Source organism: Camarhynchus parvulus, chromosome 7 (assembly GCF_901933205.1).
Source record: "Camarhynchus parvulus chromosome 7, STF_HiC, whole genome shotgun sequence".
NCBI lineage: Eukaryota > Metazoa > Chordata > Aves > Passeriformes > Thraupidae > Camarhynchus > Camarhynchus parvulus.
Window position 1 is genome coordinate 32,129,348 of NC_044577.1, and position 16,721 is coordinate 32,146,068.

General features: G+C 47.3%; 1 protein-coding gene across 1 annotated transcript; it reads left to right on the forward strand.

Moving 5' to 3' along the window:
• The first annotated feature begins 677 nt into the window (after positions 1–677).
• LOC115905916 (carnosine N-methyltransferase 2-like) lies at positions 678–10,840 on the forward strand. The gene is given in 9 exon segments (XM_030952637.1): positions 678–700; positions 2,716–2,777; positions 4,085–4,223; positions 5,695–5,747; positions 8,749–8,856; positions 8,964–9,094; positions 9,402–9,495; positions 10,486–10,719; positions 10,722–10,840. Coding segments are annotated over 8 exon segments (924 nt in total). The 5' UTR covers positions 678–700; positions 2,716–2,731.
• The last annotated feature ends 5,881 nt before the right edge of the window (positions 10,841–16,721 follow it).

Here is a 16,721-nt window from a genome sequence, read left to right on the forward strand (position 1 = left end):
CTTTCTAATTCCTGCGGCTTAGCAAGCAGAGTGTGAGCAGGCTGGGCTCGCTGCCCCTGTCCTGGCTGCGTGGGGCAGGACAGGGGGTGCCAGGCTGCCGGGGCTGCAGTGCTCGCTGGAGTTTCTGCCACTGTGCCCCATTTCCCCCTGAGTCACAGACGGGAAAATCGCTTGCTCAGGTCTCCGGGCAGCCAAGGAGCTCCTCTGATCCCTGGGGAAGGCGGGGATCTCCCAGCGCATCCAGCAGGCAAGGATGCAGGGAAGCGCTCCCTGCCTCCTGCCCCGGGCAGGAAGGACAGACCGGGCTCCCAGCACATGAAAAAGGGGACGGAAAGGTCCCCGCTCCGCCCGGCTCACAGCGCTGCCACTCCGCTCCGAAGGTTCGGCAGCCCCAGGGTGTCCCTTTGTGTCTCCCCCGCTCCATGAGGACACGCTCTGCCCGCCCCGGCTCCCGCTCCTGCCCCCGGGGCTCGGGTTTCCCCCTGTCCCTGCCCCGGTGACGCTGCTGTCCCCACAGGTCCGGCAGAGCCGAGCCGAGCCGAGCCGGGCGGGACATGCTGGCCTGGCCTGGCTGAGCCCGGCCCCCGCCCCGCTGTGGGTCACGGAACCGCAGCGTGCCCGGACCCCCGAGGATCATCAGCGCAGCCCCGAGCACGGCACAGCATCCAGCCAGCATGGAGCCCGCTCCGGAGCTGAAGAGGTACTGGCAGGGAGCGGGATGGCGTTCCCCACCTGCTGGCCCTGTGTCACAGATGGGTGCGCGGGAGGTGGGAGGAGCAGCAGATGTGCCCTGGGAAGATTTCCCCCTTAGCCCCTCCACAGGCTAAGTTTAAGAATAATGAAGTTTATGAGTTATGAAGATATTCTTGCAGTTTGTCTTCCTAGAGAAAACTTTTTCAACTGAAAGAGGCTGCATCACCTAAAGTAGTAATGTGACTTCCCTGCGGCTGCTGTCCATGTTGCACCCAGCTCTGCTCATGGAGGGAAGAGGTTTAACCTTGCAAACTCAGTCTTAGCTGGGAGCTGTGGCAGGACCAGCTGCCCGTGGGCATCCTGCTCCCTGGCAGTCCCTGCCTCAGTCCTGGGTGTTGGGGTACTGGGGTGGGCAGGACCAGCCCAAAATGTTATTTGCAAGTTTTAGGATCTGGTCTGGATTTTAACCAGATTTTAGAGGAAGTCCATTTGTTCCTGTTTCACCTTCCCAGCAACAAGTGTTAATCAGTCTCAGAATCTAACCCCTGCCGGGAGAAATGGCAAAAGTGTCAGTGCAAGAGGTCTTGGCATCATCTGTGCTGGTGAATGCTTGTGCTGAAGTCTGTTCAGGTCCCCTGGCAGGTCTCCTGGCATGCCTGGAAACATTTGACCTGTCAGAAATGGAATTCATGTCCAAAGCTGTTCCTCCCTGCACAGGAAAAGCCACGCTACCCTTCGGCATTTGAGTGGGGGACTTACTCTGAAAAGCACCTTGCTGGGCTCACCCAGCTGAGGGGACAGAATAACCCTCTGGGGGTTCTGATGGGCAGAGATGGAAGAGGTTGGAGGGTTGAGTGGAAATTGGAGGGACTGGCCTGCAGCCAAGCTGGAGATGATGGAGGTGGGCTGGTTCTGGCCTCTTCCTGATGAGCTTCTGAGAGCTCTTTCCTGGGCAGAGGTGAGGTCAAGGTGGTGAAAGAGAGACACACTGCATGGACATGAGTTACATGACTTTGGCATTGAACTCAGATGGAATCAGCTGCTCTTGCAAGACTCTGGAAGTGCCCCAGTGTCTCTGAGACTTCTGGGATATCTCAGTATTTTCTTGCCCTCATTGACCAAAGCAGTGCAGTATTCGCGCGTGGCCGCTTCCTTGCCACGTGGCCAGCATGGTCCCTACATATTTGTATCTCAAAGCCCCGCTACAAACTCCTTTCTTTACTTTTCCACCTCCTGCCTTGTTTTTTTCTTCACTTGGGATTTTTTTCCTTGGCAGAAGAGACTATTGGGCTGGGATCTGCTATCTCAGACTGCTTGCCCTGAGGCATTTTCTAACAGCAAAGCCTTGGTGTGTCTAAACACATTACCCAGGATATCACCCCTAAGACTTGCTGTGCATCTCGATACTGAAATGTGGTTACCCAGGAGGTGACTCTTTGCACAGACAGCCTCGTCCCAAGCCTGTCTTTGCAGCAGTGAGGTCCTTGCTCCAATTTAAATGCATCCCTTCCTTTTTGCCTCACCCCTGTTTTATGTATGAGGCACACTGTCAAAGGAAAATGAAGAAAGGAAAATGTCAGTCTGATGCCTTCAGCTGCAATGACTGAACTGCTATGGTTCTGCAGGGGTATGAAAACCTCCACAGCACATCTCAGACAAACACTGGAGCAGTGGCCAGTTGTGGATGCCCCACCCCTGGAAGTGTCCAAGGCCAGCTTGGACAGGGCTTCAAGAAACCTGGGATAGTGGAAGGTGTCCCTGCCCGTGACAGGTGATTGGAATGAGATGAGTTTTGAGGTTCCTTCCAACCCAAACTCTTTTATTGACTCTAGGATTCTATGGCTATGATCAGCTACAAAGAAGTTTTGGCTTTCTCTAGTAAAAAAGAACAAAATAAATTATGGATTATCAGCATAGGAAAGTCTGTCCTGGAGCATTTTCCCTTTGTTCTGCATTTTCAGTGCAGCTTCAAAAAAACATACAGGTTCTTCAAATAACTGAAGTGCTATACTTTCCTTACAGGAATAGTTTTCCCAGCATGAACTTTGAAGCAGAGATTCTGACAACACCACACGATAATTCAGGTATTTGGGAGAAAAAAAAAGAAAAAAAGGAATTAAAGTAAAATGCCCACTCAGGTTGCTATCACTACAAACATGTTTTCATTCTTTTGGAGTTAGAGGTTGTTAAAAAAAAAAGAAAAAGACAAAGAAACAGGATGGTAAACTGAGTGCAATTCAGGTTTATGTTAGGGTAGAGTTCAAAGTGTTGAGGATAGACATTGATATCTTTACCTCCAATAGGGCTGGACCAGGAACACAGCTGCCAAGGACATGTGGTTTTGGAAACAGCAGAGCCTTTCAATTTGAGATTGCAGTGTCCTGGATGAGACATACACGGTTCTCTTACTAGTGGTGACTAAAAGCAGGTGATAAAAATGCAACTCTTTGAAAGGCAAAAATGAGGATGAAGATATTCTGCCAAGCCCTGTCCTTCATCCTCATTTCATTTAAGAGGAATAGCTGATTTTTTCCCCCATTGAATGATGCCTTTTCAACATTGATCTGAGACAGACCCAGCACAGCAGGGCACCTTCTCTTAGTCCTGCCTTTGCTCCTCAGCCTGAGCAGCTGGCCAGAGCCTGTGCCCTGGCAGCTGCCCTGTCTTTAGGATGGGACAGCAGGAAAGGGAGACTTTGCAATAATTGCTTGGAACCCCTTGAGTATCCCTGGGTTTTGGCTCAGAGAGAGAGATCTTGGTGTCAGTCACCCACATTTGAACAGGAGCCCATTCAGTGAAATGTTCTGCCATCAGTTGCCTTCCTGGCCACGAGCTGCAGGTCCCAGCAGGGAATTCCCTTCCCTGGCAGCCCATTTCAGTCCTACGCTGTCCAGAGTCCCAAGTGAGATGCACAGGGTGGACTATTTTTGCTTCAGCTGCAGGTGGCAGTGTTTGTGTTGCATCACCCCTCCTGGGAGGCGTGCCCAGAGCTGCCCCCCTCAGTCACTCTGTCCAGCATGGGCACCAGTGATGGCCACAGGTCGGATCCATCGTGGGACTCCCTTCACCTTTTCTTTAGTCTTCCAGAAAACCCCTCCAGGTCCATCCCTTGCAAACAGAGCTCCCCACATCTGGCTAAACATTTTGGAGACACTTTCCTCAGGCTGTCCTGTAATGATGAGTCACTTAGCAAACATGCTGACGTCAAAGGGTGCCCAAGAATAATTTTTGTAACCCTGAGAGTGAACAGTTTGGAAAGTGCATCCTCTGCACCGTTTTCCCAAATCCTTGGCTCCTGTTGGGTTAGGTTGGGTTTCTCCCATGAGGTAAGTGCTTTGACCCTCCACATGCTTTAAAGCCTCTAACATGCAATCCATGTTTGTTTCCCAAGAGCTCTACATGATCCCTTCCATGAGAAGCCTCACGGCTGAGGAGTATGTGGAGGCCTTTAAGTCCTTCTTGGAGCACTCAACAGAGCACCAGTGCATGGATGAGTTCAACAAGGACCAACTGCCCACCATCGTGGCTGGGTAAGGAGCACTTCCCCTGAGGTGGGAAAGACATCTGTAATCCTGGAAGTCAGCAAAAACTTTTTTTGGGGCAGGAATGAACTTTAAATGCTTTTCAGTTTTAAGTCCCCTACTCGTGGTTTTTAGGATATTCTGTTTAATGACGCCAGAGTAAGTGCTGTTTCAATTAATACACTGTGCTGCCTCAGCTTATGTTAAGGAAAGACTGAAGACCTGGTTCTCATGTCCATCTCTTTTCATTAGCTGCTTTTCCCAGGATTAAAGTTGGGGTTTTTTGGTTGTTTGGGCTTTTTTTTTTTTTCTGAAAGAAAGCTCTCTTGTGCTCTCTCCCTGCTTTTGGGACTTCATCACATCCATCCAAACAGAAACACATCTCTAATTCTTTCCTAGTGGCTAATTCATGGTTTTCCCAATCCCCTAAGGCCTCCTTATTTCTATCCTAAGTCGATTTGCATTGCTTAAGTACCAAATGATAATCAGTTTTGTAAAGTGTTGATGTAATATCTTAAGGCTGGATAACTGCAGACAGTTTCAGAGCAGCCTAGATCCAAAGCACAAGAAAGTCCTTTCAAATCTGGGTAATTTTTGGATGTTATAGGAACTGTGTTTTTCTCCATTGAGAAAAAAAGTTTAGGCAGGCAAATTTTTATTCTACAGATCAGATATGTATATAAAATAAACAACAAAATAATAATCATTAAAGATTACCTTAAGAAATTTTAATTGTGAATTTAAATCATGGACAAAATTGTGGCTTTCTATGTTGCGGATTTTGGGTTTGTCAAAGGGTCCTGACCCTCTTTAGGGCTAAGGCCCCTGGACCTGCTCACACCCTTCAGGACTTGCTGCTCATCCCATTCCTGTGGAATCATTACTGTGGTACCTCCTGAGAGAGTGCTTGGGAAACTCAACCCCTTGGCTGTTATTAAATATTCTGCTAGGAAGCATGTGACTGGAGTCTTTTAATAAGCAATTTTTCTAAGGTAAAAAAGTATTGAAGATTCAGACCCTCCTCCCAATTTCAATCCAGGATTAATGTCAATAAGAGATGATTTCCAGTCACCTGGATAGCTTAATGGTTTTGCCTTTTCTGGGCATTTATATCCAATGTTTCCTCCTGAGGCTGCTGAGGTTTTCCCCAGCTCATCTTGTCCCTGCTTCTCCAGCAGTGCCATCCCAGCCAGGGGCAGCCCCTTTGCCCTGGGCTTCCCAGAGGCTTTTTTTGCCTGAAGAAATTTCCTTGGCAAAGGATGAGAAACTCTGCACCGTGATGCCTACTGTACTTTGAAATATGAGCTGTCTGAGCCATGCTGGTTATCACCAGGCTCAAAAGAGGTGATCAAATTTCTGTCCCAATTCATGTGTATAACATGAAAATTTCCAGGCTGTAAGAATGGAAACATGAAGTGGTGCGACACAGTGTGATTAAGTAATTTTATTTATATGTGTATATGTGTATTTATCCTTTCAGTCTGGGCACTGGAAAATCAACGCTCAGCGTTCTGGGAGTTGGGAGTGGCACAGGTGAGGAGTGTGGGGATGGGGCACGGGGGGACCTGTGGGCAGCAGAAGGAGATGCTGGAAAATTGGGCACTGAGGATTACTCAGACATTAATGGCAGCATTTCCTGCTGAAGCACAGAAGGGCAGAAGGAAGAGTGGAGCTGGGATAAGAGGAGTGCTCCTTCCTTCCCCCTCCACCTCCCTTCTGAAACAGTGCTGCTCAGATCTTTCTGATCTGTGAGAAATGTGTGATTTTAGCTTAGTTTCTGCATCTTGATGACCCTCACCTGACTTCATTTGCCTCAAAGCAAGGACTCCTCCTTCTGGCTAGGTACAGGAGCATCTTCAAACCTTGTTGGAGAGAATTAGAGACATTGGAGGGGTTCTTTCCACCCAAAATCCTGCCTTAGACTCTCCCCCCTGAAGGGACATCTCCTTTTGCTTTGATTTTAGGGATCCCAGAGGCCAAGGCTGGGCAGTGCCCTGCTCTCAGTAGTGCAAAACCAACTGGCCACAACCATTAGCTGCATCAGCTTTTTCAAGTCATGTTTCTTTGTTACTGCTGTGTTTTTACCCAGTGATAAGTAGGGTTTAACTGCAAATGATATTTTTCCCCAGAGAGAAACCTATCCTTTGGAAAAATAGCTTTAAAGTTGTTCTAAATGCATTTGTGTTTAAAAAAAGCCAAAACAACAAAACAAAAAAGTGGTGAAACAGCCAACTTTGCTCCTAGGGAACCTGGGAGAAAATAAAGAGTAGAGAAAAGAAGCAGTGGTTTGATTTGTCAGAGTTTACTTCTGCTTTGAAAAGTATTTTCAGCTGAATTTTAAGTGCTAATACTTCCAAATGAAAGCATTTTTCTCACTTTTTTTGGTTTTGTTTTCCTGAGTAAGAGAAAATTAGCATCTGATTGTTTTCCCCAACTGGGAATATGTTGGAGCATATGAGAAACCAAGCAGGAAGAAATGATTCAGTTCTCAATTACCCTCTATTTTCATTAAGTAATATAAAACAGAAATTCTGACTCCACAAAAGCACAAGAGGGAAATGAACTTTTAGCATCGTCCTTAATTTTCCTTATGTCCTCTTCAGAGGAGGTTTTAATGGAAAAACAAACCCTCTAAAATTTCCTGTGTTTCCTGGATGATGCCAAGACAGGGGTCCAGACCTGCACCCACGTCTGCAAGAGCTGGGGCTGGGCAGGGAGTGAGCTGGGATGGCACCAAGTAAAAGGTTATATCTGATCCCTGACCTTTTCAGAGGTGGACTCTGGTTTCACAGAGCCCCCAGAATTAGTTTAGTTGATGAAAATATTAATGGGGATTAGTGGCCGACTCCACATCCTGAAAGCCTCTGTTGTGCTCCAAATCACGTTTTTTCACTCACCCCATGTTTCCTCATGGCTGGTTGAACTCTGAGCTGGAACTTTCCAGTTGCAGGGAGGTTCCAGTCCCGTCCCAGCCTTGCTGTGGTCAGTGCTGGGGGGTTGTTACTGGCAGGGCAAGCTGCAGCAGATAAATTCCTGCCCTAGAGTGCTGTTATTTTACTGCTTGTTTTTACAGACACCCTGGTTGAAGATGTTATTACCTGCAAACACTTCATTAAGGAATTTAACAGAGGTGGAGTAAAAAAACCTCCAAACTTAAGCAGCTTTTCAGACATCCACCTGCTGTTGGTGCACCCATTTGCCTCCATCAGTGGCTCCAGGGCGCGGGGCAGCGATGCTCTGCCTCTGGCCCTGCCCCAAGCCTGCAGGCAGCTCTAAGGGCTGCTGCTCCCCAAACCAGGCACTTACACACTGGCACCCAGGACTGTCACTAATGATTCAGCTGTTTGCTATTGGGATCTGCCTTCCTGTCAGCAGTATTGGTCCCAGTACCTGCCTTCAATGGATGCAGCCTCAGCCTCCTCCCTTGAGCCTTTGGCCAGCCCTGCCCTGCTGCCGCTGCGTTCCTCACGGGCCTGGGGTATTTTTTTTTCTCACTTCAAAAGCCTCCTCCTTCCTCGGATGTCCCAGTAGTGCTGGCATGGCTGATATTTCCTTCCCTGAATTCTATGTACTGCAGCACCCGCCAAGGATGACAGCTCTTCCTGTGCCTGCTACATCAGCTGAAAGAGCAGGGAGGATGCAGGATCTCGTATCAAGACCTCTCTGTGTGACATTTGCAAGGCCAGGACTATTTTTAGGCCCCACCATCAGCTACAGACAGGATTCTTGCAGAGGTCTCATCAAGGTGGTCACATGTGCTGTTTATTTACTTAGTTTGCAGTGATCCAGGGGGCTCATACGCTTGGCATTTCTGGGAAATAAGCAGCATGACCTGTATCACCTCAGAAGAGGCTGGAAATTTCCTAGAACAGGAGGACAGACTGCTGCTTGCTCCTCCAGAGCTACAGGAGCACCAATAGCTAAATTTGCAGGGCACTTCCACACAAATATGTGAGTCCCTACCTGTATTTCCAAGATAACTATCAGTTCATTGATGGCCTGGGCTGAGGCCATGTGGACAATCCCCATAGAGGGAGGATCCAGGATTCTGCATGTCAGTGGGTCTTTTCTCTTGTAATGCAGTTCCCCAGGTGCTGGGGCTGTGTCACAGCAGCCACTGTGTCCTGTGGCAGCCCCAAAGCCATGGGCCACCCCATGCAGCTGTGTCAGCTGCCTCCTTGCACCCATTCAGACTTTGTGGGGCTGTTGAAAACTCTTTTATGGTTATTTTTGCAAACAGTGAGCTGTGATTCTTCTGGCCTGTCCCACAACCCAGGGTATTGCCATTAGCAGGTTTCTATGCTGCTGCTTGTCTCTGCCTTGTTTTCAGGCTCCTCTGCACCTCTCTGTCAGCCTGAGCAGTACAGTACCATGGTAGGAGTATCACCAGGCTGTGCCACCACATGAGCCACAAAGCAGAACATGCCTCAATTCTGCTGGGGGATTTCCTGGCAGGAGTGGTGGCTGGTGCACTGGCATCCTACCCTTGCATTTACCTGCCTTCTAAAGTAGTGAATTTGTGTTTATTGAATAGGTGAGCAGGATTTGAAAATGATCAGGATACTGCAGGCTGTGCACCCAGGGGTCTTTATTGACAATGAGATTGTGGAGCCCAACCCACAGCACGTGGCAGCTTACAAAGGTAAGGCTACACCTGCTGCCTGGGTTATAGCAAGGACCATGCATTTGAATGATGAGTTTTTCTGCTATTTTATGAAATTCAGGATTTTCTTCTACTTTTTGAAACAGAGCTGGTGAATCAAGCTCCAGACCTGCAGAATGTTTCTTTTATTTGGCACCAGCTCACTTCCTTGGAGTATGAACAGCAGGTGAAGGAGAGAGGCACACATAAGAAATTTGACTTCATCCATATGATCCAGGTAATGGCCATTGCTTTAACACAGGGCTATTGGATTTAACTACCCCCTCCAGTTCTGCTCTATGTTTGAATTTATGACCAGAGCTGAGCACTGCTCTCCCACAGCAATCCTGCAGAAGCTCTACAAACACCAAAGCTGGCAATGCTCAGTGCTGTGAGGTGTCCCTAAATGAGCATGTGGAATCAGGAAAGGCTGGGAAGCATCTGGAACAGAATTTAAAACACCTCTAAGAGAAAGAGTTTAAGCCTTTGGAGGGTCATTGCACTGTGGAGGAGGAATAATGGCTGTGTGTCCCTGTCTCTTCTAGATGCTGTACCGTGTGGAGGATATTCCCAGTACTATCAAGTTTTTCCACAGCTGCCTTGACCATCATGGTAAACTCCTGATCATAATTTTGTCAGGTAAGGGAGACCTTGTATTTTTTGCTCAATTGCTGGAGTTTTGAAGAGATTTGAAGGTTGAGAGCCACAAATATTTATCTGGGGATGTCAGTGGTGCTTATTCTATAGTAAATAACTAAAAAAAGAGCTGAATTTCATAAGGAGAATGCAATCTTTGGCTTAGCCTTGGGCCCCAGTGTCTGATGGGGCCACTCAGGCACAGCCTTTGTGCCCTTGCTTCCCTGCTTATGGAATTGCTGTAGTAGAAAGAAGTGTGGCTGTCCATGAATGAGGGCCCATTCTTCCTCATGGAAAAATCAGCACTGGAAAAAAAAACAACCTGAGCTTTGGGTGGACTCATCCTTAGGGCTCTTTGTACAGCAATGACCCAGAGCCCAGAAGAACAGCAGATTCTGTTGAGAGCTGCAGGCTTTATGGCAGGACAGGAGAAAAGAGGCACAACATGATAGCACTTCTTAAAAGAATTGTTTCATCGCTTGTGCCATTCATGAATCCCTAGCTCTTGGTGTGGTGGAAAAAGCACAAATTCCCATGTTCCCCATAAAAACTGCCTCTCACATTGCCTGTAGCTGTTTCCCTTGCTGTGTTTTTGAGGTATGTATTGTTCAATGAGCACTTATAATTGAGGTTTAATATGTGAAAACATCTGCACTGCTTTGACCAAGGCACAGTTAACAGGCAGCACGGGATGTTCAGGCTTGGCACACTGGTACCTCTGTGTGTACCCTTCCTTCTGGGCAAATTCAGTGCTGGAGACATCTCCTGGGAGTTTCCTTCAAACAGGGCAGTTTTGGAGGGAGGGCTGAGGGAAACCAGGGTTTTATGAGGCGCAGATATTTATGTGTAGTCTTGAGTAAGGGTAAAACTCTCCTCCTGCCCTGTCAAGGCTGGGTCGGCAGTGAGGGAGCTTTCCAGCCCGTTTCATAGTTGATTAGCCGGTGTTTGACTGCCTTGGCTTTGCCAAAATAACCTTGCCTGGTGCCCCGGCAGACAGCAGCGGCTGGGCCAGCCTGTGGAAGAAGCACAGGGACTGCCTGCCCGCCACCGACAGCGGCCACTACATCACCTGCAGCGGCATCACCGAGGTGCTGCGGAGCCTGGGCGTGCAGCACCGCGTCTACGAGCTGCCTTCGGGCTGGGACATCACCGAGTGCTTCAGCGAGGGGGACGCGGTGGGCGGCCGCATGATGGATTTCCTGACGGGCACCAAGAACTTCCTGGGCACGGCCCGCCGGCGCTGCGGCGGCGGCTGCAGGCGGCCCTGCGCCAGCCCGAGTGCAGCAGCACCAGGGACGGCAGGGTCATCTTCAGCAACAACCTCAGCATGATCGTCGTGGAGTCCTAGAGCCCGCAGTGTGCCCGGACTTGTTTTTAACACCGTGCTCCTGCCTGTGCTTTCAGTGGGACGTGCACTTTGTGTGGCCAGCACGTTTGCACAGCCACGGACGGCTGTGCGCGGCCTGGGCGGCTGTGAGGGGGTGGCGGCCCCTGTGCTGGGCAGGCACTGAGCTGCTGCTGCTGCCCTGTGTGCCACTGATGCCTTCTGTCCCCTCTGGGTCACCAGAAACTGATGAATTGTGAAGGCTGACCTAGAGCAGAGACTAGACAGAGCTAAAGAATAAAGTAGGGATTTATTAAAAGGCCTCAATGGATCCGCCTTGGGCAGCACAAGAGCCCAGCCAGGGCTGCACCCAGGATGAACCAAAATGGTCACAAAATGCACAACCGCTCAACCCGTCTCTCACTTTCATGAGTTCTGCTCCATTTGCATCATGGAGTTAATTGTCCAGTTACAGCTTTAGCTTATGAAGTCCCATCCTTCTTGTTTTTCTCTCTTCAGTCCACGTTTTTGTGCTCTTGGGCTGAGATTTGGATCATTTGTCCTTGGTCCCCAGCTAGAGAAGGAATTGTTTTGTCTCCCTACTCTGTGCAAAGAGCTCACCATCCCCTAATATAAAGCTCCAAAGTACACACTAAAGCAGTACAGAATCTGAAAAATATAAAAGCTAAAACCTGAGGCATCACCAGGACAAAACCAGCGAGGTGTCCCTGCTGCTTTGCACCCAGGTAATGGCACTGCACCCAGGCCTGAGCTGCAAGTTGCTCTGCACTAGGCTATTTCACGTGGTTTTATTGGCATAGACATTTACTGCCCCAAGTCTCTCAGCGTCTCACAATATAGACATGTCTTAAAAGTTTATCAGCCTTTTTGTTTGGAGAATATTTTGGAACCCAGGATGATACTTGCCCTGTGCTCTTTCAGGCAGACATTAATTTTGTTACTTTCTTACTACCGTTTGTCTCTATATAAAATAAAAGCAATCTTAAAACAAAAAAAGTCACATCTGGTTCTGCACGTGTGGGATTATAGAAAATGAAGAGCAAAGAGGTCATTGAGTTAAAAACCAAAAAAATATGCAAAGTACCATTTTATGGAAGGCATTGAGGGTTTCTTGTAAGTGAGAAAGATGAGCCTGAGGACGTGGAAGAGCTGGGAGAGAGCTGCAGCTTGTCCTTGTGCTGCAGCCCTGGGAGGCAGCTTGGCTCTCTTGGAGCAGCATCACTGCAGCACAGCAAAACAGCACCAATGACACTAAAATGTGGTTTATGTGGTTAAAATGTTAACATATGTAAGTTAAAACCATTTCCCGAGGGTCTTGAGTTGTTCACAGGGCTGAAGGAGGTGCTGCCAGGGCAGCCAGCACCGAAGGGAGATGCCACTCTGATGCCAGTGAGGTTTGGTTCTGCATTTGGCACCGTGCTGCTGTGCAGACCTTGGACTGAGCAGGGGAAGGCTGCCTGCATTGTCAGCAGCCTCATTGCAAACAGCTCCGAGGGGGGAAACCCAGCTCAGGTGGGAAATACCTGCAGGCACAGAAGCCATCTATCTCTGTGTCTGATTCTTCCATGCTTAAGGGTGAGTAGGACACACCTGTGTGCACCTGGAGGGGCTCAGGTGGAGGTGTGGTGTGGGTCAAATGGCTTCTTCCAGCACCATGAACATGTGGATCCTCACACTGGCGTGCAAGACATTCCGTGTCACTGTCACCCAGAGTCCTGCTGATCCTGCTAAAACTGTCCCACCCCACCCAGCTGAGTGCAGTTACTGCCAGGGGCAGCATCACCCTGAAAAGGTAATGAGCCTCTGGAATCATTGTGTCTCCACTCTGTCCTTTGGGGTTTTTTGGGTATTTTTTTTAGGTTTGGGTTTTAGCACATCCTTTTGAAATTCAGCTATTTCTCCTGAAACTACTGTAACAGGAAAAATGGGCAAAATAATGGGAAAACAGCAGCATGATATCATCTCCCTGGCAGGACTGAGGCGCCATGGCCTGCAAGTACTATTACTGAGAGTTCCAGAAACGTCAGTCAGAACTGGACAACCTTCTCCAGAGTACCCCATAGCTGTGCACAAGCTTTTCCCTTTGATCCATCCTATTGTTTATTCCACAGGCATCTCCTTTGCTGGTGCTGGCTCCCAGCACTGGGCAGGGAGTGAGCAGCTGGGCTCTTGGACAGGATCTCAGCACTGCTCCCATCAGTGCCCTCCTTCCATTATGAATTCCCATGGTTTATATCCAGTCAGCAGTGGTGTCTCTGTCTCCACCTGGTAGATTAAGAGGAAAAACAAAAGGTACCATAAACCAGGCTTGCTTTCCAAGCTTCAAAGAAAAATCCACCTGTTAATCTTTGCAGAAATTTGGCACAATACAGGTTTGCCCAGACCTTCCCAAGCCCAGGAGGTTTTCCACCCCTGCACAGACAGACACATTTCCAATAAGCAGATACTCAGCAAGACCCATCTGTGAGCACAAAATTTACCCACAAAATTGTAAATCAATGTGCAAATGCTCAAAAAAAGGAGCACTTCAAAGCAGACTGTTTAGTGACAGGCTGGGGAGATGAAACAGGGCACCCCATTAAAAACACAGCTGATCAATGCTTTATATGTAATTTTTCCTTTGATTCTTCAAAAGCAAGTAGTTTATCAACAACTCTGCTTGTACACCTGGAATAAATAGCATCCTAAGTGTCCCATTTGTTTGTATATTTATTCTTTGGTGAACATGCTGTTTAATAACTATTTGTTTTGCTTTCTAAAGGATGCTCTCCTCCCATGCAGAATTTCAGGCTGTGCTTCCCCAGCAACAGGAATGTGGCCACGAGAGGGCTGCAGCAGCCAGCGGAATAAATCCACCTCAATCCACCTCCGAAAACTCTGGGAATGCTGAGCTGAAGCAGCAGAACCAGACAGTCAGGCAGACAAATGCATTCAGCTTCCTCTGCTGGCTCATCACACCCTGATCCCAGCAGCTGGGACCACACGTTTTTCTGCTGCAGTCATGGGCTCTGACTCTGGGCTTTGGTTTGTAAAAAAGTCACGATGGCATAGCACAGCTGCCACAAGGAATGCACAAAATCTGCTTTTGGGTTGGTTGTTTTTCTCCCACTCAGTGGCTAAAGTGCTGCTGCTGTAGCTCAGGTCTATGGACAGGGATTCAGGAGTGACAGATCACAGAGAGGGAAACATCAGGAGGGGGATGGCAGGAGGGGAGAGGCTGTTTCAGCCCTAGCTTTGAGCCAAATTAACCCTGCTGAGCTCAGTCCAGGAGGAGCTGTGCTCCATAATGAGTTCCATGGCAGTTCCCATTAGTGAGGAGCCAGTCCACGTCTCCCAGAGGGAACTGTGATGCTCCATCAGCACCGGTTTGTTCCAGCCCAGAGAGAAGGCTTTTGGTGATAACCATGTAGTAGGCTGCTCTGTGCTCTCCGCAGCAGAATCAGTGCCTGCAAAACCCAGACTGTGCAGTTTCACTTGGAGCAGTTGCAGATTTTGTCCTCATTTCCAGTTCATAATCTGCCCATTTCAATGCACAGCTCTGGTTGTGTTACAGTCCCCCAAAAAGGAGCTACAGAGAACAAGTCTTTACAACATCAAGGATGGATAATTTTAGTTTTACTGGGCCTATATGCAGTCTTGGGGGCTCAGTGGTTTGCCTTTGAAGTGTTAAGGCTTCTCTGCTCATGAATATCAACAGGGGAATGAAGGTAGCATGGGAACTGCAAAAATCTAGGAGCTGATTTCTGAATAATCTCATTAAAAAACAAGCTCAGTAAAATACTGGAGCATATACTAAAAATATTATACTTAATCTCAATAGGGGGGAAAATGAAGAGACTGAACTTTTTTTCCCTCCCCCTTCAACATTTTCCCACAGAAATCTGTTGAGGCTTATATCAAGCATGTAGGATTGTGCTCACATTTTTGGAGCTTATAAAGGCCTTCATAGGAATAATAACCTCCTGGATAGGGCTCTAGAAAGGTATTTATCATCCTGCTTTTTAAACTGAATATTTTTTTCAAGATCATCTCCTCCAGAAGGAGGATGAAGATCTAATCCAAGTCTGAAATATCTTTATTAATAGCTCCTTGTAGTCACTCCCCTCCCTTACTGAAGTATCAACAGAAACTTAAATCTTGCTAAATGGTGAAAGTCCTCTTAGGCAGAGAATGTGTTGCTCATCCCCCATTCTCCTTTAATTCCTTGTTAACAACAAATAAATAAAGAAAGAAACAAATCCCTCCAATAATAAATGTTTGGAGTAGAAGCTCCAGCTGGAAAGCTCTGGTGCCTGAGGAGGGTGTGTGGAACATGTGAGATGGCAGAATCCCAGTGGGGCTTTTCTTCTCATCTCTGAGAAGGAGCAGGGAAGAGCAGAACAGGAGTTTCATTTCCACTCCCCACTTCTGATGACACATTTGATTAGATGTGCCAGCAAATTGCTAGAGAAAACATATGTTTTGTCATACATTGTAATGATGGTTCCTCTGGTGAATTTATAAGTGTGATAAGGAAATTTTCAGAGCAGTCTCTAAGTCCCTACTGCTTTGTTAACATTTTTTAGCATCCTATTAATCACTCTGTATGTATCTGTCAACAGCTGATATTATGGATTAAGGAAGATTACAGCTCATTGCTCCAGTGGCTGTTTTCTTTAGGATTTAACTCTACAGGCACTTTGCCATTCACCTCCCTCTGACAAAACCAGCCCCTTGCTTTTGCAAACACTTTGCAGTGCTTCCCTGACTAAGAGTGGGTTTACTTTAAAAAGTATCAAAAGTGCTCATCCAGAAGGGAAACGTTTTGATTTCATTATTTCTGGAAGAAGGGCTAACACAGTTTCAGTGAGGAACAAAGTGTCCACAAGATCCTGATTTACAGACGTTTCCATGCAGATTAATGTTGACTTTGTTTTGTCATGCTTGTGCAGATCATGTCACTTGTTATTTGAGGAAATTCAGAAAAAAGTTCTACAGGTTTAATAAATTTAACTCATAGATTTTCTCCATTGTTTACTATCAGCTATAGGCCATTCTGCAGTTCTATGTATTTGTTATCTACTCTGGGATACAATTAATCCTTGTGACACCTATGATGCAAAACAAAACAGAATTAACACCTGAGAATCAAACAGCTCACCCATAAATTATGTTCAGACTAAAATTTATTCACCCAAACTTACTCCCTTGTGCCAAGACTTGTTTTTATGCTTAAAAACAATAATGCCAGAAATACCAGTTTTGACCTAGACATTCTTCCTGAGCTTATTTAATTCTTACATCTTGTCTGCAAGGCCTTATCATTCCTTGCTCCCTTCTCTGGCAGAGCATCTCCCCACCACATCCTCATCCCAAAGCAGCCAAATTAAAGAAAACTTTCCTCCCATGCTCAGAAGATGCAGGGTCATGGCCAGCCTCTGTCCTGGCTCACTTGCAATTCCTGCCAAATGTTAATGCAGATTTCTTGCTTCAGAGCCTCAGGTGACACAAAGCTGCTCTGGGTGTTTTACTGGGAGCCTCTCACCCCATTACAAATGTCCTAAAACAACAAGCACTGCCAGAGCCTGCCTCCTCTGCACTTGGTGTAAATTATCCCTGGGCCACTGCTTAATGTTTATTATTTCTGATGATTTGAAATTTTAAACTGAGGACATTAATATAACCTATAGTTCAAGGCCAGGTAAAGGGGTTAATTGGAGAGGAAATTTTTGCTTTGCTGTATGGGAGAGCTGTATTTTACTCCCCCTAACCCCCAGCAAATACAGTCCCCAAATTCATTGTTGTTTTGGTGGGAATTTAAATAAATCTTCCAGTTCCATCTCTTGGCCACAAATTGCTTCTAAACATAATTAGCCTTTCTACTGCTACTGGAGCCTTGTTTATT